The sequence below is a fragment of the Ostrinia nubilalis genome, chromosome 8, assembly GCF_963855985.1.
Source record: "Ostrinia nubilalis chromosome 8, ilOstNubi1.1, whole genome shotgun sequence".
Lineage (NCBI taxonomy): Eukaryota > Metazoa > Arthropoda > Insecta > Lepidoptera > Crambidae > Ostrinia > Ostrinia nubilalis.
Window position 1 is genome coordinate 3,328,156 of NC_087095.1, and position 24,140 is coordinate 3,352,295.

A 24,140-nucleotide genomic window follows, 5' to 3' on the forward strand; every position below is an offset into this window, starting at 1 on the left:
CTTGTGGCATTTCAGCTTACGGCAAAAAATACGAGGTAGTTAGTAACCAAGTAAAAAATTTAAATTGATGTAAATAACTAAGCAAAAAAATCTCATTGTTCTCGCTTTTTTGTGTCTAACATCTTTAAAGCTAGTCGCGATTCTGTGGCGGCCAAGAATTTACAATGTTGCGGAATCGGATATGAGCGGTTTATAAATAGCTTTATTTGGCACCAACATGTTGTGGTAACCAATGTTTATGAAAGTAATGCGAAATAAAAATCCACGCTCAACTAAAACATATTAGGTAGACTTAGGGCCATTTTCACCATCAATCCCTAATTTTTAAGTGACCCCTATTGTAACAAAATTAATATTATCTGTCATCATAGGGGTCACTTAAAAATTAGGGATTGATGGTGAAAACGGGCATTACTATACTCTTTACCTGGTCTAGGCCTTAGGGTCTTTTCAGTGGTGGAATATTCTAGAAATCGCTTCACAACAATTGGGAAGTACTAGAGTAACAATAATAGTACCTAATTATTGCCAAGTATCACATAGTAGACCTCATCTAACAAACTTCTCTATTATGTAGGCAACAAGAACAGATCACTCTGGTTATTTAAAAAAAGCTTAATACAAAGAATTGCATGTCTATCCATTAGTTGGAACTTGTTTATTACAATTCTGTACTGGGTTCTTAGACAGAACAGCTGGCTTGGTCATCATTATCAGGTCAATTAGTCTCCACTGCAGGAGCACGGCCCTCTAAATTACCAGATACAAATTGAGAATGTGGCCTATACTCCCCACCATTGCTTCATTATCATCATTTCAGCCATAGGACGTCCACTGCTGAACATAGGCCTCCCACAATGCTTTCCATGTTGCCCGGTTGGTAGCGGCCTGCGTCCAGCGCCTTCCTGCTACCTTTATGACGTCGTCGGTCCACCTTGTGGGTGGACGTCCCACGCTGTGTTTTCCGGTACGCGGCCTCCACTCCAGAACCTTGCTGCCCCATCGGCCGTCAGTTCTGCGTACGATGTGCCCTGCCCATTGCCACTTCAGCTTGCTAATCCGTCAGGCTATGTCAGCGACTTTAGTTCGTTTACGGATCTCCTCATTTCTAATTCGATCTCGTAAAGAAACACCGAGCATAGCCCTCTCCATAGCACGTTGTGCAACTTTGAGCTTTTGTAATAAGGCCTGGCCTATAGTGGCCACCCTGGCTTGCTTCTTGATATTATCTCGCCCATGTGATCTATGATGAAGTGAGCTTGCCCAGAAGATGCCTTTTTTCTCGTGCCTGGCTTGGTATCCGCCAAGGCGGAGCAGAGCGGAGTGGTCAAGTATTTTGAATAACCAATCACATTTCATTGTTTCTACTTCTCTCCGCTCTGCCTTGGTGGAAAGCGGGCCTTTAGGAGGATTAGAGAGCAGATTTATTTTATCTTATACGGACCCACACCACAACGTAATGCGCCTGGACTGGTGGACCCATTAGGATCTTTTGAGCTTCACTCATTCTTCTATCCGCAAAAATTATATCCATCTTATGAATTACGTATACCTGGAAGAGGGACTTATTACGAGTATAGTCCGGATATACCGACCTCAGAGAGCAAGTTAAATAATGTTTCAATTTTTTTAGCATCGACGACATACAAGACAATTCCATCCTCCGGCGGGGTATCCCAGTGGCCCATTCCATCTACGGCGTGGCTAGCACAATCAACGCAGCCAACTACGTCATGGTCATAGCTTTGGAGAAGAGCCTGGAGTTGGGTCATCCTTTGGTAAGGAACTGACATTCATTGAGGCTTGTTTTCATCAAGGTGTATAATGTCACCCAAGACGTGCTGAAAATATGCCCTCAGGGACTCAATTGTTTCCATGATTACGTCATAATCATAAAAGATTTGGAGAAAAACCTGGAATTAGGGAATCCTTTGGTAAGGAATGTTTTCACCAACAATACTTTTGCCTAGTTCAGGCAACGAGAACCGCGCGGTTTGTGGGTGCTTCTAAAAACGCGATGCTTGAGGATTCAGATTTTTTCGCCGCACGGTCTCGGTTTGATTAAAAAATATATGATAACTGCTCAAGAACCGCGCCATAGTCGCTGTCTGAGCAAGGCCTAAGTAACCCCTGCTGCTTACATGTCGTTTTCCTATTAAAGCTATTTATTGTGATAAATTAAGTTAATTACAATTCGATGGACTCCTTTTTAGGGTTCCGTAGCCAAATGGCAAAAAACGGAACCCTTATAGATTCGTCATGTCTGTCTGTCCGTCTGTCCGTCCGTATGTCACAGCCATTTTTTCTTTTTGGGGAATCCTTTCCCATTATTTATTTATTTATGAGAGTATATTACTTGTGGTAATTAGTTATAATTATTTCTAAACCCATAACCGTGCTAGGTACATTATTCTTCATTAACTATTAATAGTAAACAGTTAATTTACGCATTCGCATGCTCTCAAACGAAATAAAAAATCACAGTTGTACATCATCAATTTGCGTCATTCACAAGGAAAATTTGCAATAATTGGTTTATCTGCTGCTCTCTAATTAGCCGAGTTTGTTATGGACCAGGGATGTTATGGATATCCGTAACCGCAACCGAAACTTTCGGATATCCGAAATAAAAAAATATCCGAAACCGTAACAAATTCAAAAGCTTCGGATAGTTTCGGATGTAGGCAGTTTAAATTGTTTTTTGTATAGCATTAAATGTAAATGCATAACAGCCTGATTTACCTTTATAATGCCATCTAGTTTCAATTTTTATTTTTTTATTACTTTTTATTCGATGTAAAGTGTGCGGCCATGAATGAACCGTGTTCGACAACTATTGTAAATTGCATTCACACAGATATCCATAACCGTAACCGAAACTTTCGGACATCCGAAATAAAAAAATATCCGTAACCGTAACCGAAACCGGTATAATGTTATTCCTATATACGTAACCGAAACTACATATCCATAACATCCCTATTATGGACACTGCCAATTAGCTTTCGTTTCAGGCCACTGTGGTGTATACCGAGCAATTATTGGAACTGCACAGAGGGCAAGGTCTAGAAATCTACTGGAGGGACAACTTCCAATGTCCGTCTGAAGAGGAGTACAAGGAAATGACCATCAAAAGTAAGTTAATCGTAACTGTAACAATAACCGGCACTTTTTGTATGGAGTTTGACAGATTTTTGACGTTTGTTAAAGTTAAGTAAGATGGTACAACTCAGTCAGCCTTAATCTCATTATTAAAACTGCATTGATTTCAATTTTGAAACATTTTTCCTCGTCGTTTGTTACGCTAATCTTTTTGTATTTTTTTCGACGTTCTCAAACGTTCGAGAAAAACTAAACATTCTTAATAAATGAATCAGAAAAGTTGCATAATTTTAATCATGCAATGTCATAGTGATGTATTGTCGATTAATCTTATAGATTCTATCTAATTCGGTATTTTTGTCGCCCTTTCACCTCATTTTAGGTATGCAAGTAACAATAAAGTTTTTTTAATGCTATATTTAAATTTTTAACGAAGAAAAATACATATTCTATGTCGCAAATGATTGTAGTTTCTAAATAAATAAATAAAAAACAGCCTATACAGGGTGTCCCAGAATGGGTGAATCAAATTGCTAGGGGAGGTAGCTCTACTAATGTACAATCCCTAAAAAATATGAAATAAAAAATTTGAGTTCAGATTATTTTTTTAAATAAAGTGCGCAAAATCGAAATCTAGTCATTATTTTCAAAAATTTGTTTACAGATAAACGAAGCGATCATGTACAATTAATATTAGTAAAAAAAAGTACAACTAAACTCCAAACGCAGCAATTATAGTCAGATACTTAGGCGAAGCTGATTTATTTTAATTTAAAAAAAAAAAGTTTTTATGTCCTTATGCGCTTTATTTTTTTTTCATATTTTTTAGGTATAGTTAGTCTTTTTCACCTAAGATGATCCGTATGACGTTTCGAGTTTGAAAGATTTAGAGATGTCACATTACTAAACCATAGCGATTTATCTATCGATTTTTTTCGAAGAGTTAGTAAAATCTACTTTTAGAGAAATATTTTGTATAGGTGTTATTTAACAAAAAACATGTTTTTTTTAATTACAAATATTATTGTAACAATTTTTTATTGATAATATTCAAATTTCATGGTTCTGGTTTCATCAAAAAGTACTGGTTCTGTTTCTTTAAATTAAAAACTATTAATTTATTTTTAATGCGTTTATTAAAGTCAATAATCGAAAAATATAGTTGATGTTTGTGATGTTTTTAATAACTAAGTATTCACTGCAATTGATTAATGAACCGCGGAAATAATCGATTTTATTATACAAGAAATACCCCAGCACTAAATCTATTCCGTTTCACACATTGCGTACATTAAATAAAAATATTTTTACATCGTATTTAATTAAAATATAATCAATAGACTCAGATTTTACTATATATTTCAAGACAAGTAGTATTTTTTTTTTATTATATTGCTAATAAAATACAAATATTTTTTCAAAAATATTCTGCATATGTAGTATGCGTAATATGGATAACCTTGAAGTGTCATACGGATCATCTTACGTGAAAAAGACTATAGTAGAGCTACCTCCCCTATCAGTTTGATTCACCCATTCTGGGACACCCTGTATGTATATCTTCCTTCACTTAACTTAGCTGAGGTATTAAAAAGGTACTTTTTTCAGAAACCGGCGGGCTTTTCATGCTTGCCATTCGACTGATGCAGCTGTTTAGCGACAACAAGTCTGACTTTAGCCGGTTGGCGGCCATCTTTGGCTTGTACTTCCAGATAAGGGATGACTACTGCAACTTATGCTTACAAGAGGTATGTTTAACTCTTATTTCAAGGTAAAAAGGTTTAAAATGTAGTGCGCAAGTATTTAATTTAACCACTTTTTAATCCTTAACAGGGTTTTTGTTTTTATAACGGGGTAAAAAGGTTGAATATGTAATGTAGTAAGGTAGTAATTTATTTAATTTAAACACTGACTGTCTAACGGCTGACGTAGTAGTTGAATAATGATCTATGATTGGACTGATAGGTACTTATAGTACGCAGCATGTTGCGGATTTAAATACCGCCGAGGGCAAATGTTACGTGTGATGATCACAAGCATTTGCACTTAAATTTCTGATGTAAGAAGTGTCTTAATTATTTATGTATCATTTACACTGGACCGCAAAGAAAATGGGTCGGTTAGAAAATCTTCAATATCTTCAAAAGTACCTGACCTAGCTTTATGAAATAGGTAAATACTAAATTAATTCAAGTTTTTTATATTTTTTTTTCTTCAGTATGTTTTGTTTCATAAAACCAGGTCAAGTACCTACTTTTGAAGATATAGAAGATTTTCTAACCGACCCTTTTTCTTTGCGGTCCAGTGTAACCGCCACTTGCACTTACCCTATGCACTTACCTATTTAATATGAATGAAGACATGAACAATATTTATTATTAAAATGAACACATGGGTATAATAAAAAGCGCGCTTTCTTCACAAGGAGATACGCAAATCATTCAGTACTTTTCCATTAAAAGTACTTACCCAACTAGAAAGTTACCAGAGCCCTGACTAGAATTATCGTCTACTTGTGCATGAAATTTCTAAATGTTGTAAAGTTAATGAAAAACAATACCTATTTATGTTTAACATTGACGATAATTGTATTGTAATCACTAAAAACAAGGTTCATTTTCTTTTCTCGGGTTACGATATACGTAAATGTGGAGTCAATAGTTGTGTACCTACGCAAGTTCAACGCTTCAAACTTCGTAATACACTTTTTTCTGAAACTCGAAAAATAATGTGCATAGGTACTTGAATTTGAAATTACTTGTTTTTGAATGCAGATTGGATACTTGAGCGTCATCATTTCGTGTTAAAAACCTAAGGCTCGGTTTCCACCGAGGCGAAGGGGAGATTGGAGATTTGATTGGTTATTCGAGATATTTCTCCGCTCTGCTCCGCCTTGATAGAAACGGGCTACATATGTAGTTTAACATAACAATGTCTTTATTATTATTGCATCTGATTATATCGCCAAGAATCAATTTGTAAAAAAACAACAATTTTGGTTTCGATTTTACAGTAGGCTTTACCTAACCAATGAACAAACATACATATTGTGTGTATTATTGATATCTTTTCTAATAACTCCATCTTGTTTCAGTACTCAGAGAACAAAAGTTACTGCGAGGATCTGACTGAGGGCAAATTCAGCTTCCCCATCATCCACGCCATAAGGAACCAGAAAGGAGACAACCAAGTGCTTCGTATCCTTTTAAAAATATAACCAAAAGAAAACGGGACTATTCCCACCTCTCGTTCCCACCGCTGCAACTCCTGTGTAGCCAGGATCTGCAGCTTGACCGCCAATAAAAACCCAACCAGTGCAGGTCAAGTTTGTCCCGGGGAAAGTTAAACTGACATTGGACCCGCAACGAAATTAATCAGAAGATAGAATATAAAAGTTCGAAGTTAAAATTCGATAACAACCAAAAGTGAACTAACAACTACATAAGCGTGTGGTTAATTGGGTAACAAGATAATTTTCACAGTTAGTAATACAATTGGAATAACGATTCATTGTACTAAGATATGCTAATTTTGGCAAGAAAATTTGGTACGCTCAACACTTGTAATATTTTGAAGTAGATCTTCAATTTAAAGGACGTTCGCTGAAAATAAAGGTCAAAACCATGTTATCTTCGATTTTATAATATTCCATGCTTCATTCAACTATCAGACGCCTATGGGGCTCATTGAGTCTGACACTGTTAGGACTTATTTGTTTAGTGAAAAATCTGATTTAAATGTACAACTACAAATGGCTAGACAAGTCTGGTGATTCACGTACCAGAGATTGTGAGTTTGGTCCCCGCACAGTACAAACATTAAACGTGATACATGAATGTTGCAAACGTTTTCTATACTAAAGTCCGGTCTGTGAGCACGTAAAATTTTGTCTAATGACCCCAAGCTACCCATCCTTATCGCTCGCGCGTAATGAAGAATGTTCACTAATTTTGTTTTTTAGCTTTCTGTATTCTCTGTTAAAAATAAAAATTACACGTGAAAGAATTATTTCGATACGTCAATTAGTTTCCAAGATATTGAATTTTAAAAGTGCGGGCGGCGGCTGGCCCGCCTTTTTATGCGCGTGACGTCATATTACAGTGACTGGCTCATATTTGTATGGGTGGAATCTTGCAAGCTGAATTAAGACCCACTTCCAGGCAACCGATTAAGCTGAAATTTCGCAAACACATGTGATTTGGATGACCATGCAATATTATGATGACATGGAGCTGATCTGATGATGGAGCTGGAAGGTGGCCATAGGAACTCTATAATAAAACGACTTAAATGCATCGAGTTTGGGCTCGTTCGTTTTGTATTGAGGAGTATTTTAATTCTATATAGTAAAATCAGGGTCTGATGATGGAGCTGGAAGGTAATTCGCAATAAAACGACACAATCGCATCAAGTTTGGGTTTGGTTCAATTTTAATTTCTGTGATGGGTCTGGGTGTCAATATGTATAATAAGTTTGTATTTACAAAAAAAAATGTATTTAAGTATGTTTATATCCGTTTTCTAGTGAGCGGACACTGTGAATGTACGTCACGTGGGGTCACGTGACCGTCGGCGGGACTCAATATTTAAGCGAACTTTGAATGCCTATAAAATCATAACTTCTGGGTATTTTTTAATGAAATAAAAACGAATGTATTTGTAAATGTAAAAGCTTAACTGTAACATAGGTTTCAAGTGATTTTGAATACCTAGTAACATTCTCAATTATGTTGCTGTCGCGCTCGCACACTCACTACGGGCGCCCGTCGCACAGTCGCGACGGCAATATAATTACGCGCGAGCGATAAGGATGGGTAGCTTGAGGTCATTGGACAAAATTCTACGTGCTCACAGACCAGACTATAGAGTACCTACTTATGTTTAATGTCACAAAAAGTATTTAATTATTTTAAAAAGGTCATCTGTTGTCTAATACCCACAGTTCAAGCATTGTTTAGTTTGAGACAAGCCCTGTATAATTATGTTAAAGGATATTGATCCATTTATCTTCATCAAGATATGTTTCCTGAACCATACCAGATATACTCCGCCAGCGGACTCGCGATGTAGAAGTGAAGCGGTACTGTATATCGCTTCTAGAACGACTGGGCAGTTTTGCGTACACCCGTGATACGCTCACCGAGCTCGATGCACAGGCTAGGGCTGAGGTAAGACGTAATACACTATATTTTGATAGTCTTTTTGTCTTCAGCAGCTTCAAAGCAGAGGTTAGTTAGTATTTAACAGTCTTACCACGAACTCCAGACAAAAACTTAACTCCGTCTGGTAGCTGTTCTAATGCAAGAGCAGTGTATTTGGCGCTCGAGTCTTAATATGTTTAGTATAGTACACTAAAGCGACTGCGTCATTTCAGCCTATGCATTCCACTAAATTATTTTCCAAAAAAGATTCAGTGCCGCTGCTCAAATGCCAAAATTGTCGGTCTGCTAAATGCTAAACATTCGACCACCACAACCCATTGTTATCATACCTACCAATTTCCCGTCTCAATCTCACTAAGGCTGCAGGGTTGCACCATTTTACTTTAACTTTAACAAACGTCGAAAATCTGTCAAACTACAAAAAACACCGGTTATCGTCAAAGTCACAGTCGAAAGTTAGGTGCGTGCAACTCAGCCTAAGTGTTAATGACTCGAGTCGGCCAGTTCGACCTCTTTCTTTATCATTCGGCGATTTTTTTTATCCACAAGGAGGAAGCTCTTGGCATTTATTTCACTCTATATGAAATCAAATGGTATCAAATCAACTCTACAGGGTGTTAGGTAAATGGGTATATGAGCCGACACTAGCCCATGTTAACATGGTCATATACATGGTATGGTGAAGTCAGAAATTTTTTTGATTTCATCATTTTAATTTTCATACAAAAAAAATTATAAAATCCGATTTGTATGAAAATTAAAATAATTAAAATGATGATACCAATTTTCTGACTTCACCATACCATTTATATGACCATGTTAACATGGGTTAGTGTCGGCTCATATACCCATTTACCTAACACCGTCTGTATATCAAATCTCCTAAATTAATCAAACATTTACCAATTTTGTCTATAGGTGGCAGCACTGGGCGGCAACCCTTACTTAGAAGCGCTCCTGGACGACCTCCTGAGCTGGCGGCGAGACAAACAGCACAACGACACCCTCCCAAACAATATTTAAACTACCCTCAAAACTTCGTTTCGCTTGAATCATTTCTTCTAGCATAATATTAGAGGTTAGTAAACTTAATACCTCTTTGAAATCAGATTATGGTAGATTAGCCCCATCCTAAGGCCGGGTAAATAATGTGCAAGTTTAGTAACAAAAACTCATTATGTGTAAAGATGCGCTCGTTTTTTTTTTGCATATCGAATTATGATTAACCAAATTACAATATTGCCGGTACTGGTTTGTCATGTCATAAAGAAGTATAGATTAAGGATTATTTTTAATTAAAGCAGTCAAAGTTACAAGGCTTGAAACATTCGTATTTGAACTCAAGTTGAAAATTGAAAATTCAACCTTAATGGTGGTTTATTGTTTGGCTTTTCACTATAAGCATTGGGTCCAAATGTTTGTTCATTTTCTCTCGAATGAACAATGTAGAATAACATGAGGCATAGACTTCTGTCCGCATAAAATATTTCGAGGCACATTACACGCTCAAAAATTGTGTTACAAATATATTCCGATATTGACAGCCGATAGTAAAGTTTCATATTAACATAATAATAAAAATGTAAATTGGAATATGATTGTCAGTAGGTAACCGAGTGCCAGGTCTTATCCTTGGATAATATTAACAATAAGTTCACAATGTTGGAAATATAATTCCGTAGCTAATTTTCACTTGTTAAAGTGTTTTTCTGTAGATGTTTGTTGTTACAAGATTTTTTTTAATGTGTAAACTTCTCTTTGTACCGTTTAACATGTGCATTGTGTAATTTGTTAGTTAATTGATTTTACACGAATTGATTTGTCATTTATTTATTCTCATGTTAGTAAAACATTAAAAAAAATTAAATTATGCTTGATCGTTATTTGAGGGATTTTAACTTGCACTAAACTTTGCTCAAGCATCATCTTAAGATCTACAAAGTATACTAAGGTAGTGAAAAATTGATCTTCGGTTCTATTAGTTACTCTATAAACATATTTCTTACATTATGTAACAAACTATTAACCATGGCCTAACTTATTAATTGGAAATCAATTAGATGTCATAACTTATTTCATTGGTGTAGTAATTTTCTAAAAGGTTCAGGATGATCTCTAGTAAAATTCTATGTAACTTATTTTATTTTAAATGGTTTATTTTTGTAATTACGGTGTGTGTAAGCTTAAAAGACAATGCTTTGAATGAGTAAAACAAGTTGTGTATCATTTCTTGGTTTTACATAATTTATAAAGAGTGTAAGAAACAGGTTCGGAAAAACTTGACAGTGGATAAAGTGAGGGTACTTTCTATCTTATCACCCAATGCAGTCAGTATAAATCCATTGACAATCAAAAACATTTCCAGAGATAACCATAATGCAGTGGTTCTAAACCGGTGGTCCGCGGACCACTGGTGGTCCCTGGAGGCATTACAAGTGGTCCACGAAGACATCGTAATAAACAAGTGACGTGACGTGATGAGTCGAGTCAACACAACACAAACGGCGCACACTGGGCGAGAAATCGAACTCTCCTTTCATAGGATTTTGAAAAAAAAATAAGTGGTCCCTGACAAGACAGAAATTTGTTAAAATGGTCCCTCGTGACTTAAAGGTTAAGAACCACTGCCATAATGGTATTAATTTTAAAGGAAAATATGTGTTTTTTTTTATATTTTAAATCTCGAAGCAGATTTGTCAAAAAGATGAAATTAAAGGAAATATTTTCATCTGGATTGGTTGGTTTAAGTGTTTTTCCTAACATGTTCTTACACAGATCGCTAGTACTTACACTTAAATTTGTGAAATATTATTTTGGTGCCATTTTGTAGCAGGATAATTAAGTGATACAATATTAAGTAACCAAAGTCACATTGATAGGTTAACATTCCATCGTATGGTTTTAAAGTAATTAGGCATAAACGTACTTATAAGGCGTATCGTCAGATTGTATCTAGCGGTTGGCGGAATTGCGTCAAGTCAGAGATGCGATATTTGCCTGTCCATAGATTTACTTGTATTAACGAGTGAAATGCTTTCATTTTTGTCAGTCTAAAATGGACCTAATTACAGTGTATGTAAGCTTGACGCTCGATAAATTGTGAAACGTCACATTGAGTAGGCATAAGAAGCACCAATTTTCAGGTTTGTTGTCTACGCTGAGCCCCGATTACGGTAATTTTTAACGTCTCCAATCCAGACGCGTTTCTGATTCTGCAATACGATTGGTCAAAACAGCTGACGTACGTCAGCGTAAACAGCGTACGTCAGCTGTTTTGACCAATCGTATCGCAGAATCGATGAAGCGTGTCTGGATTGTAGACGTTAAAAGTTACCGTAATCGGGGCTCTGGTCTGAGGCGATAACTCAGCATATCTTGGTGTACAGTCAGCGTCAATTTGTTACACCCAAAGTAGTAAAAAAGTTCGCAAGATACTTGAAATGAGATTGTGTGTTCAACTTTTTGCTCACTTTGGGTGTCACGATCTATTTGACGCTAACTGTAAATAAGTAACTGAAACTGCATAAAAGTCGCAATGATGACAATATGGTGTGGGAATTATCCTCGACTAGATTCGTTTTACAACAACATTGTGTTTATAATATTGTTTTTGTAAGGTTTTGTCGTTAATTTAGACGTTAGTGTTAGATATTATTATTGTAATTATGTTAAAATAAAATAGGCGTAACGTTTTTGTTGCTACAATTGATTAATGTTAATCGCTTTTGATTGAAGTACTTATTTTGGTTGTTTAATAAATGATTCCAATTAATTCAATAACTAAGCATTGCACGCTACGAAAACAATAGTTTTTAAACAAGTATCTAGATGTGCCTATTATCAAAGTTGTATAATTATTATATATTTTGCAGTGATCTGACACGGTATATTAATGCAGTGTGTATTATAAGATAATATGATTTTAATTTTACCAGTGGCAATACTTACAAAAATTGTAATAAAACATTTATGGTAATATTTAAATCACGGAGATCTAACTACGATAGTTCATGTTATACGAAGATGTAAATCTAGATAAAATCTTATTGCTCATTTATGAATGCTTCTATAGATGTTATAATATCATGCATTTGCTATTATATCGATATTAATAAATTGATTTATCAAAGTACAGTCGACCACACAGCACATCAAACTATTGTTGCTGCTGTCGCGCTCGCACACTCACTGCGGGCGCCCGTCGCAGTCGCGACAGCAATATAATTAAGGATGGGTAGCTTGGGGTCATTGGACAAAATTTTACGTGCTCACAGACCAGACTATAGCTTTTTATAGCTTGATGTGCCGTTGCCGTACTGATATATTTTATCTCATTAGTTTGAAATGTGATTTCACGTTTTATTTTAAAGGACAATGGGCAAAATGGTACCCGGCTCCAATAGATATGAGTCTAGTATCGTTTGAAAGGTCTTACCAAGATGAACAACTTTTACTATGACCACCAGCCTCAGATCTGGTTGTGTACGAAGATATACATACTTTTTTGCAGAATGGTACCCGGCTCCAATAGTTATGTTTGTAGTGTCATTTGAAAGGTCTTACCAAGACGAACAACATTTACTATGGCCACCAGCCTCAGATCTGGTTGCGTTCGAAGATAAAGATACTTTTTGTGTAACCTAAGTATCATACAGTATGAAGGGGGACGCGCTCGGGGCAGGGCACCGACGAGATGGTCGGACGCGGTGAGGAAGACGGTGGACGGGAGTTTGCATCGGGCGGTCCACACAGCTTATAACCGCAGTCTGTGGAGGAACACTATCTGTGGTATACGTGTCCATCGTATGGTACTTAGGTTATGCGAGGCAGGAAGGGTTTACTGCTCCAGCATCCTTCCTTAACTCTATAATTATTGATGGGGATAATTGTGAAATAAATATTTTTATTTAAAGAAGTACTACCCCCTTATTAATAAAAAGTTACACCTAGGAAGAACCTTGAATGAAAATGACATTTCCATACCAAATGACAATTTAAGCCCGAGTTCAACTAGGGTGTAACTTGTATTAATAAAGGGGTTAAAGTTTTATTACTTCTTAAGGGTTTTATTATGGGTTGCTAAAGCGAATAAACCCACAAGACCCAATAAGTCCACCCACAAGATGGACCGAGGACCTTATAAAGGTAGTGGGAAGGCGCTGGATGCAGGCCGCCACCAACCGGCCATTGTGGAAATCATTGGGGGAGGCCTATGTTCAACTGGACGTCCTATGGCTAAAATGATCATGATGATGATGATGAAAGCGAATAAAGGGCTAATAGCTTGGGTAGTTCATCGTAGGTATAATCCTTTCCTTTTCAATGCTTCTTTTAGTTATATTAATAGATTGTAGTCATAATACATACTCGTATACATGGATGATTGTGTTATACTTTCATTATAATACTTAGTGGAATTACTGCTTTCAAAACGTGAATTAGAACTGGCCCCATAGCAGACATTTTCCTACAACTAAAGGCCTTTTAAAATATATATTGGTTATGGCTATTGGAGCGGGTACCACTTTCCATACATTTGTGCCCATCATCCTTTATTATCGTTATTTGGTTGTAAAATAAATTTTATAATTTTAATTTCATTTTCATTTTTCCATTCAGTTTCATAGTCTTATCGAAAATTGTCTTCCATGATATGACAATAATATCAAATAATTAATTTAGAAAACTATGCGTAATGCTAATACGTAGTTTCATTTTGTGGTGCAACATTTTGAAAGTAAATTTTCTAGAACGTCTAAGTACGTCACTCCGTACTTACATGGTACTACGCCTCACTTTTTATGTGGCCTATTGTATGCCAATAACATAAAAAGAACCAAACTTTTGTAACAATAAAAAACAGCTTGTATGGATATTATCTCAAACATCTTATAACAAAACTACTGGAAATTTTTGTGGCAAAAAATTGTTACGACTAAAGGCTAAAGGTTATTACGACTGTTTATTATTAGGCACTAAACAAACAGAACTCTTAATAACCTATTCCATTGTTGTTGTCTATTTACCTACAAAATGTAGCTCTACAAAAAGTTACTTTGGTGTGGATGCACTATAAGAAATACATTAGAATGTTATCGAATTCACATATCCAGCGAAAATAAAGTTGTGTGCTTGAATTGTCCGTTTTATTTCAAACTAGCTTTTGCCCGCGTCTTCATTAGGTAGACTTCTACTGATATTTTCAAAATCGGTTTATTAATTCTAGAGATTACACGCAAACAGAATAAATGAAAATCGGTAGCGTTTCGTTTATGTACTTTATTTATTTTTTACATTTGTCACAAACTACAGAACTGCGACTCTACTAGTCAAGGTTTTCGTTGGACCAAAATGCTCCTGAACCGAATATCAACATAAATAAATCTATTATTAAGATAAAATTATATAATTTAAATTTAATTTCGTAAATCTTCACGATAAAAGAATATTACATTAAAAAAACTAAAATCATATACAAATAATCTCTCTTATTGAAACTACAGACGAAAAAAAAATCGAAGCAGTATTTTTTTAAATGGAAAAACATGATGTTTTATCACAATGTTATGGACACTTACTTCCCCCAGTAGATTCACTATCAAATATACATAAAGTTACATTTAAAGATAAGCAAATATATTTTTTTACTTTCAAGAAAGCAAGAGGTTGCGTTGCTCCTCAGTGTGACTGGATGCAAATGCGCTGAAGCTGCAGGCACAAATACAACCGCGTCTCAAACCTGGTGCTTTATTGAAAATTTAAAGTTAACGTTACTACTCCATTGACGCAGAACATTACTTCCTTGTTTCTGTCTTTGAAATCAAGATTTGATTCAGTATACATAAATCGATTTCTAATTGTTTCGCGAATAAAGGTGTATTCGCATTACGTGAGGAGGCGTGGCCTGTATGTGCCACGTTTGAACATGACAGGCCGACGCTTGCGCAGATCGCTACTGTCTCGTACAAAATGGTCGTATACACCACGCCATGCAGCAATATAAATACACCTTTACCCAACAGAGACATAAGCGTAAAGTTTTTAAAAACTACAACCAAATATTTGAATAAATAAATAGAGCAAATAAAAACACGAAAACTAAAGAAGCATGTTTTGCATTAATGGAATGTGCACATTTATAAAATATATTACAAATTATGAGTAAAATTAATACGATTTCATTAGCACACTAGAATAAAAATTAATATTAAAAAACGTTCAGTCTCCAACCAACCTCGACAAGAATTGAACAATATATTAATTCCACGATCAATTTAGTTCACTATGTGAAAAGTTCAAAGTAATTTATGTCAAAATGACGTCATTGCCTTCGAAAAAAATAATGGTGGTCCTGCCACCAATAGCCATAACTTTCATTTATGTTTTTGTGTATAAAATTCCAATTCTTGTCTTCACACAGACCCACACTTAGCAAACACACATACACTCTGTGCCTAGGTATTTGTGATGGTGTAATAAAACATCGCATAAAATGCTGAATATAAAATTTGCCACAAATGCATTGATAATTTTGTAATACAAAATTCGAATAAGATATAATAATTGTACTTATTTAGAAACATTTTGCAGTTCGAGTCAATATAAACTTGATACATGTCGCAATCTAATGGTACATACTTTACAAAAGCTAAACTGTATAAAATTTGAGCTTACATTTTTCGTTGGTGTGCTGCAAACTTACAAAATTGTCCAGGTTACATAAGCCTTACCAGCTTCTAAAGGTAGCACATTAAGCTAATATAAACGTTACACCTATGTAAGGAAGTTTAAAATTAGCTATAACATTCCTAACCTGTATGGCTTCGCAAATGTTGGTAAAATGTTGCGACATTTGTAATTTCTCTTAATTTTAATTACGTTGATGGTTGTAGGGAGCATTAAACAGTAGAGTGCTATGTTCTTAAAGATACAAAAAATTACCGAAGCCAATACAGATTAGGAACATTACAAAAATACGAACGGCCAGTCCCATAAAGGTACAATGAGACTAAAATAACCCTTAAAAATCTTGCCATTGAAGTAAATATTTAAAATGTGCTCAATTAGAATAGTTTGTCGTAGATTTTTAGAAATTATTTCACGGTCTTATCCTAAATGGATTAGCAACCATAGAGCCATGTTCTCCGAAATCAAAACCGATTATATCGTATTTATAGTTGGAATAATTTAATAGTTTTCATGAAGTAACTATTTTACAAACTGCGAATAGAAACACAAAATGATTGGTTAATAAAACTCAGTGATCATAAGATCTAGGTGTTAGACCATAGCACGTATGCGCAAGTATTTTTATTCAAAATATCCCCTTTCTATACAAAAGGCTAAGTAAGTAAAATTGCAATTCTTTTAGAACAGTAAAGTCCAAAATACGGTCGCAAAATCGTTTGTATTGTTTTAAGGGGAATAAAGACCAATATACAATGGCAATACACTGGATAAGTAATATTGTCTTAAAGGCAATAAAGTGGCAGTATTGTTTTTGAGGTAATAACATGGACCGTGGCAATATTGTCTTTAAGGCAATAAAGTGGCAGTATTGTTTTTGAGGTAATAACAGAGTAAATACAAATGAGTAGGTCATCTTCATAGAAACGCACGGGCGCGGTTTGTATTTGTAATTTTGTCAGTGTGTGCGTGCGCGCCGCATACGTATTGGCGCGCTCACATACAAACCGCGCTCGGTGCGTTTCTATGAAGATGACCTACTCATTTGTATTTACTCTGGTAATAAGGTGGCAATATTGTTTTTAAGGCAACATTAGTCCCGTTTGTACCTTACAGAGCTTGACTAGGGCTCTCAAGCGGCACATTACACGATCACAAACGCCAGGCGCGGCCTAAGGGATCCAGCCCACGACGTAGCTGCGGCTTCGCGTGAACTGCGTCAAGCGCCGGACGCGACCGCCTGCGGGAAACACGACTGTGTTACAAGATGCATAAGGATGGTATTTGGATAGCAAGTAAAGTCAATTATACCAGCCCGTGATGTTCACCTATAGTCTGGTCTGTGAGCACGTAGAATTTTGTCCAATGACCCCAAGCTACCCATCCTTATCGCTCGCGCGTAATTATGTTGCTATCGCGCTCGCACACTCACTGCGGGTGCCAGTCGCACAGTCGCGACAGCAATATAATTACGCGCGAGCGATAAGGATGGGTAGCTAGGGGTCATTGGACAAAATTCTACGTGCTCACAGACCGGGCTTTACATAGCTGCGAGTTCAATTTTATGAGTATGAATAAGTTGAGTTCAATTTATGAAGAAGACTCGATGCATTATTTTGAGCTCAAAACTTCTATAAATTGCGTTCATACATTTTCATTGTTGAAGCCACAGCAGATAAACGGAACTCTATCTAAAAGGTTAAGATTATTCCAAAACTGTTTTGGTTTTTTATAAGTACCTATCGATCATTCGATTGATGATATTGGTCATCGAGTTGGTATATCAATTTCAACAGAGGCACAGTTGTCATTGACTTTACTTGTAAAATTGGCTCATTACTTATAATACAATAAAAAATATGGACACATAATTATCTTTGTTTAGAATAGCTACAAAACTTAATTTCGCACTGCAAATTGTCAAAAACTCATTAATACACTCTATACAATATTATTGAAGCAAATAAGCAGTTTATACACAATAAAGCGACTAAAACATTACATTATTGAAAGTTACGCCTAAATTCCTAAAAAATTTAACAATAAAATATTTTCAAATTAAAAATACAGTGAAAAAAACAAAACAGAAGATTTTAAAGAAGACACTATTGACAAAGAAAAACTGTTTTTTTTTATAAAAACATAAAATAATAGCGATTAAAACTAAAAGCGAAGATTAATGTTCTGCGAAGCTGAAATGGAAATATTAATGGTTTGTTAATCTGTTCTCATTCCTGAAAAAATATTAGAAATAGATTTCTGGTAAAGAGAAGTGTAGTGCCTAGTTAAGGTTTATGCACACCCAACAGCACATCACTCGTAAAGATTGTTAGTGTGCTGAGTGCGAGTTTACATTAAACGATATAGCTAGCGACTGCGTAAAAAGATTAAGGCGGTTATCACACTGCACCGCGCTCCGCCGCGGAGCGCGGGGCGACAGATTTAATCATTGTATGCAAGTACCTCAGTTTGTATAGAAAACACGCGCGGCACTTTACACTGACAACGCGTCCGCGCGCGTGATTTTTTATATGAAAATCACGCGCTCCGCGGCGGAGCGCGGCGCAGTGTGATAGCCGCCTAAGGCTGAGTTGCACCATCTTATTTTGACATTAACAAACGTCAAAAATCTGTCAAACTCCATACTAAAAGCACCGGTTATTGTTAAAGTTACGGTCAAAGTAAGTTGGTGCAACTCAGCCTAAATGTATGATAGATTGTGCAGCGTCCCTAGCCGATATTTTCAAGTACTAAAAACTTCTCAGGTTTTTGACGCACTTGCTAGATGACGTTTAATGTAAACTCGCACTAAGCACACAGACCGTCCTTATTTTGATTGAAATAAGAGCGACTTTAGCAGTGCAGCAGTTACGTTGATGTAACGTCGAATGTGCATAAAAGTGCAGTGGGTAATCGCAATATGCAGGACTTATTTACAATGGATGAACACAGTGGGTCATAAAGCATGCATGTTATGCAAAAACAAAGTTTCTATACAATATAGGGTAAAATTATTTAGAACTTTGCAGCTAGGTACACAATTTTTTTGGTCGAAATTGCATTTTGTAAATATATTTTTTAATAATTTTTGACAAAAACTAATTAAGAACAAAAACAAATTCTATATTTCAATTCTTCGGTTACTAAAAAGACCGAATGCCAATTAAAACGAAACAATGAAGCGAAAATGACCAAATTTCTAGCACTAATCGAGCCAATGGTGTCGAAAAGATGTCAAATCGATTATGAATTTTGAATGCGTTCTGAGACTAAATGAGCCAATTATGTCAAATCGATTGTGAATTTTGAATGATCGATATTTCACTTACCACTCACAATAGTTCAGGGCTCTAAGCGTTGTTCTGGCTCCGGCGCTGCTGGCGTACTGCAATGCACACACACCGAAAAACGTCAAGGGATTTTATACATACAACGAGAACCACTGATATTCACTATATGGAATGTAATAAAAAATGCTGGCTGAAGGCCAAAAAATTCCGGACTGTTTGTTCGGTTTCAAATGATTCTTACAGCTGTCGTGGTATATTCCTCGATAGTTTGATCTACAATTGAATTTTGTTCAAATTAATCAAATAATAGTGAATATCAGCATCAAATTTCAGGTAAAATAGGGTAAAATCAAACATTTCATAAAGGTTCAAAACTTAACATTTAACAAATCACATAACGATCAAAAATGAAAATCATGCTTTTTATTTAACGGTCACATCAGTGGTTTTTTAGTTCAAACGCTCATTCCTTGCATTCATGTTAGTATCACTCGGACATGCTTTAGTTAGTCGTTTTTTGGTAGAATTATTTTACTCAGTTGGAGCACTGGGCATAAATGCACACTTAGGTATCACAAACAGTATCTATCCTGTCGCAATTGGGACCCCATTAATAGTCGAACGCTCTCTAAGCTGTGGTTAAGAAGCCTTCGCTGTAAAAATAACGTTATTTTCCGCAAAAAAACTAATAGCAAAATAACGGAACGGCCATCATATTACAGCATTGCGTTACAAAATAAAACTGGGTCGTTACCGATAACTGTGGCCGATTCTACATATTATCATTCGGTTCTACGCCCCCTCTCGGCTAAAAATTAAATTGTTAACGGTTAAAATATATAATTGCACATCAAAACATTAGTTTTTGTTGAGTACGACAAGTATTTTGTTGTAAGAATGAGAGCAGATTTCAAAGACAAGTTTTTGACAGAATTATTCGAAAATAGAATAGATTGTAAAACGTGTTACCAAAGTCTAAAAAACACGTCGCTTTAATTTTGTTTCATTTTTATTTTATTTTATTGGTGCAGTTTTATGTAAATTTCAAAATGTATAAAAGTGAGTTTCAGTCTAAAGATAATTTTAAAAATACATCTGTAAACGTAACTAGTATTTCTTCAAAATTTTAGAGCTTGAGATATACTAAAAGGCCATATTAAGGTTTATTATAAAAAATATAGGAAAAGGATAAAAAAAATCCAAATTGATAGATTTCAGAGCAGCAAGGGTAGCTAATGAGAAGCCAGAAAATAAAGATTTCATATGATTCTAGAGAAATCGGGAATCTAAGAGGAATGGGGCATAGCTGTAGCTTGTTCCAAATTGACAAAATGTTGTATAAAATTGCCTTTATTTACCAATTAAAAGCGAATAATTCTGACTGATGATTTATTTCATTATTGATCAAATAATTATTTCACGAATAGGGAACAAGCTAATAAATAATTCTAGTTACGTTCACAGACTATAGACAATAAAACTGCACCGTTAGTCAGTCTGCCACTCAAAATATCACTAACAATATAAGCTTTTCAAGCGAAGTGTTGTTAGGGCTGTGCTAAAATGCGCCCAGTGGGGCCTGACCTTTACAGTCTATTGGCTACGCGCGCCCTTTTGCAGGTTGTTAAAGAATCTGAACTGTAGTCGCAGCGTTAGGTCTTTCCGTACTGTAATTGAACAACACAATACTGTGACTATACACAAACACACGTGTTGCACCGGACCTGTGTATGCTCGAACACAGTTTTGGGAGAGATTGTATTTTTAGGTACTGTCCTTATCAAGTTGTTTGCGTGTTTTTATGTGTAAAAACTTTGAAAACAAACTTATGATTGGTGATAACTATTTATGTTGTAATGTTTAGATTACAATATGAGATGACGCTTTTTGGGACTACTGCCTCTAGATGCGTCATTGTGAATAATTACGTCATTCGTTGAAAACGTTAAACGCAACACATGTAAATTGTTTGTTACGCGATATTGATCCATAAATACTATCTCCCACAAAACAATATTCAAGCGGTGTGTAAACACTAAAACTACAAGTATTGGGGGCACGCGTGGCGTGTGAGTGGCGTGGCGGCTACTCACGAGTGCGGGTTGGGGCTATAGTCCGGCCGCTGGGCCAGCACGATCGAGTCATCTATCCTCGCCACCTCTGGATTCTCCAGAGGCTTCTCACTCGGCACACTCTCTACTGGTCTATCAGACACGGCATCTGAAACTGGCGTCTCCGCCGGCTTTTCGACGTCAATCGGTATCTGTCTCTCTCCGTTCGGTATTTCGGCTTCCTTAGCCGGTACGAGCACTGACCCTTCGACTGTTTCCGTGATCACGGGTTTCGGTTCGTCTTTGGTGGGCGTGACGGCCTCGGCGCTCGGAGGGGTCATGTTGAAAAAATCTCCGCTGATGCCGACGGCGGGCGGGCGGCCGCGCGGCAGCCGCAAGCTAAGCGACGCGCTAGCCCGCTTTTGGACTCGACAATCTGACACATTTCAATTATCCCGATTGATGTCTCTGTTATATCTTTGAATGACTCTGGCTTAGATTAACTCGTTTCGCAGCCGTTCTCGTGTTTCACACGTTCGCAGTGGCATCTCTGAAACGGCCTCGCGCGGTGTGTCGTTAATCCAAGCCGTCTAGTGGGCGTTAATAAGCGAGGATGTTCCAACCAAATGGCCCGATGCGTTATAGATGCACGTGAGGGCGCGGACATGTTTCGATATACTACGCTCTGTGTATACGTAATTTTGGGACAAACATTTGAGGCATAAACTGGACATTTTTTTGGAAAACGCGACTCTTTTATTAAGATGACGCATTTCGGGACATTCATCTCAAAATGCGTCATCTTAAGTCATCAAATTCGACTTATCTCGCGGAAACTTAATAAGTGTTAGGTTATATTCGTATACCCAGCGCGCAGTCTCCAAGTGGTATGGGGTGAACAAAGTGTTTACTATCGAGCTGCGTGGAGGCGCGGCGCGGCGCGGCGACGCGCGGACTGCACACCTGCGCCATACTTCACTTATAGCAGCGGTACGTGGAACGGTAAGTCGAGACTAAGGCAGTATTCTACGCGTTTAACCTTTGAAGTGCCTAGGCATTGCCCTGTAGACTTCCCTGAATGTCTGTGGCACGGTACCTTCGGTAAATTTTATACTGCGTGAAGGTACCAAAATCCAGGCAGTTTTTAGGAAATTTTAAGGACTCAACTACTGTTAAGTTCCACAAACAAGAGCCACTAATATGTAAGCAATATTTGGCATTGCAAAGGTTAACGATCGTTTTAGCGTGAGCTTGCACAGTTTACGCTATACGTAGAAAGTATATACGTTTGTAAACTCTCGCTAAAAAGAAATCACGCGAACCGAAAGAATCGGATTTAAAAAAAAACATTCAGGATATCTGCTCATTAATCTCAATGCACAACTAAAACCACGGCCTCTGATAACAGCAGCAAGACTGATCCATACTCGAATTTTCCAATATTACAAACACCTAATCTCGACTTACAGCACTTAAATATAAAAACTATATTTGATGTACGCGAAGTAATATACAGAGTGATGTCGTAGTGCCAGATGACGTCATGAAAGCTCCTTAATGCGTGTACAAACATGATCTTGAGATATGATTTTAAGCTTATACTGACATACATGTATGTAAGAATATAATAAAAAATACATACATAATTGAATCTTTGAGCAATAAACATAAATCGCTAAAAGGTTCAACATACAATAATAAATGGTCCCTTAACAAATTCATAAAATACTAAAAAATATACATAGAATAATGTATTAAGAGGCCATAGTACACAATGAAAATGACACCAAAAATAAAAATATAAAATAATGTCAGTCTTATCATATTAAATTAAATATTCTAATATTAAACAACCAAGTAAAAATAACTACTAGTATCATCTACGCGTGGTCCCATTGACACCCATTTTCCACTATCGCATGAAAAATATTTCCCGGTATTTCAAAAATACAAAAAGAAATCATCACAATTTCACTTCAGTTCAAATATGAATCATTCGTTCCATTCACACATCATCTTATCAATAAAACAAACATTTAGATATTATAAGTAAATCCTCTTTTTATATCAATCCTACTACCCACATATAACTTCAACTTTTCAATAGTACCCACCCTGATCATTAGTCTCTGTCCATTCATTCATTCATTCATTCATTATTCAAAAGCTTATTCATTCACTCTCTAACACTTTGTGAAACGAGCCTTATACTTATCTGAAAACGGGATTTTGTGTACGAATCGGCAACATGACATTGGAAGTCATTTTTAAAATGATACTATACTCGAAGCGCAGGAGCGTGGGATTCTGTTCTGTTCCACCAGGGACGTGATCTATGGTCCCGCACGTCAAGCTCATCATCATCATTTCAGCCACAGGACGTCCACTGCTGAACATAGGTCTCCCCCAATGACTTCCACATCGCACGGTTGGTAGCGGCCTGCATCCAGCGCCTTCCTGCTACCTTTATCAGGTCGTCGGTCCACCTTGTGGGTGGACGTCAAGTTGCCGACACCTATTCTACTCTACGACACTCACTTCTGTCGATGTTGCGCTGCAGATGGCTGGCGACGCGGTGGCGCGCGTCGCTGTACTCCAGGGATCGTGGGGTTCTGTTCCACCAGGGATCGTGGGGTTCTGTTCCACCAGGGCCGTGATCTATGGTCCCACACGTCAAGTTGCCGACACCTGCTCTACTCTACAACACTCACTTCTGTCGATGTTGCGCTGCAGATGGCTGGCAACGCGGTGGCGCGCGTCGCTGTACTCCAGGGATCGTGGGGTTCTGTTCCACCAGGGTCGTGATCTATGGTCCCACACGTCAAGTTGCCGACACCTGCTCTACTCTAC

General features: G+C 36.8%; 2 protein-coding genes across 4 annotated transcripts in view; one reads left to right on the plus strand and one right to left on the minus strand.

Moving 5' to 3' along the window:
- The window catches only part of LOC135073755 (terpene synthase), a 258,865-nt gene that overhangs the window by 3,314 nt on the left and 231,411 nt on the right, over window positions 1-24,140 (plus strand). For 2 of the 3 annotated variants that reach the window (XR_010257705.1, XR_010257706.1), the window contains exons 3-8: window positions 1,634-1,778; window positions 3,015-3,135; window positions 4,711-4,850; window positions 6,197-6,299; window positions 8,142-8,269; window positions 9,182-9,341. Coding sequence is in view for 1 of the 3 variants with exons in the window: in XM_063967927.1 (XP_063823997.1) it covers window positions 1,634-1,778; window positions 3,015-3,135; window positions 4,711-4,850; window positions 6,197-6,299; window positions 8,142-8,269; window positions 9,182-9,286 (742 nt within the window). In the remaining 2 variants the exon portion in view is untranslated. Of the gene's footprint in view, window positions 1-1,633; window positions 1,779-3,014; window positions 3,136-4,710; window positions 4,851-6,196; window positions 6,300-8,141; window positions 8,270-9,181; window positions 10,998-24,140 lie in introns of those variants that run through there. The other variant, XM_063967927.1, reaches the window with a different exon arrangement.
- LOC135073759 (tropomodulin-1) overlaps window positions 14,528-24,140 on the minus strand; it is a 66,552-nt gene continuing 56,939 nt past the window's right edge. Inside the window, exons 10-12 of the mRNA XM_063967932.1 lie at window positions 20,824-20,906; window positions 19,279-19,334; window positions 14,528-17,189 (exon numbers count right to left, since the gene is read on the minus strand). Coding sequence (XP_063824002.1) covers window positions 20,833-20,906 — 74 coding nt within the window. The 3' untranslated portion in view covers window positions 14,528-17,189; window positions 19,279-19,334; window positions 20,824-20,832. The remainder of the gene's footprint in view (window positions 17,190-19,278; window positions 19,335-20,823; window positions 20,907-24,140) is intronic.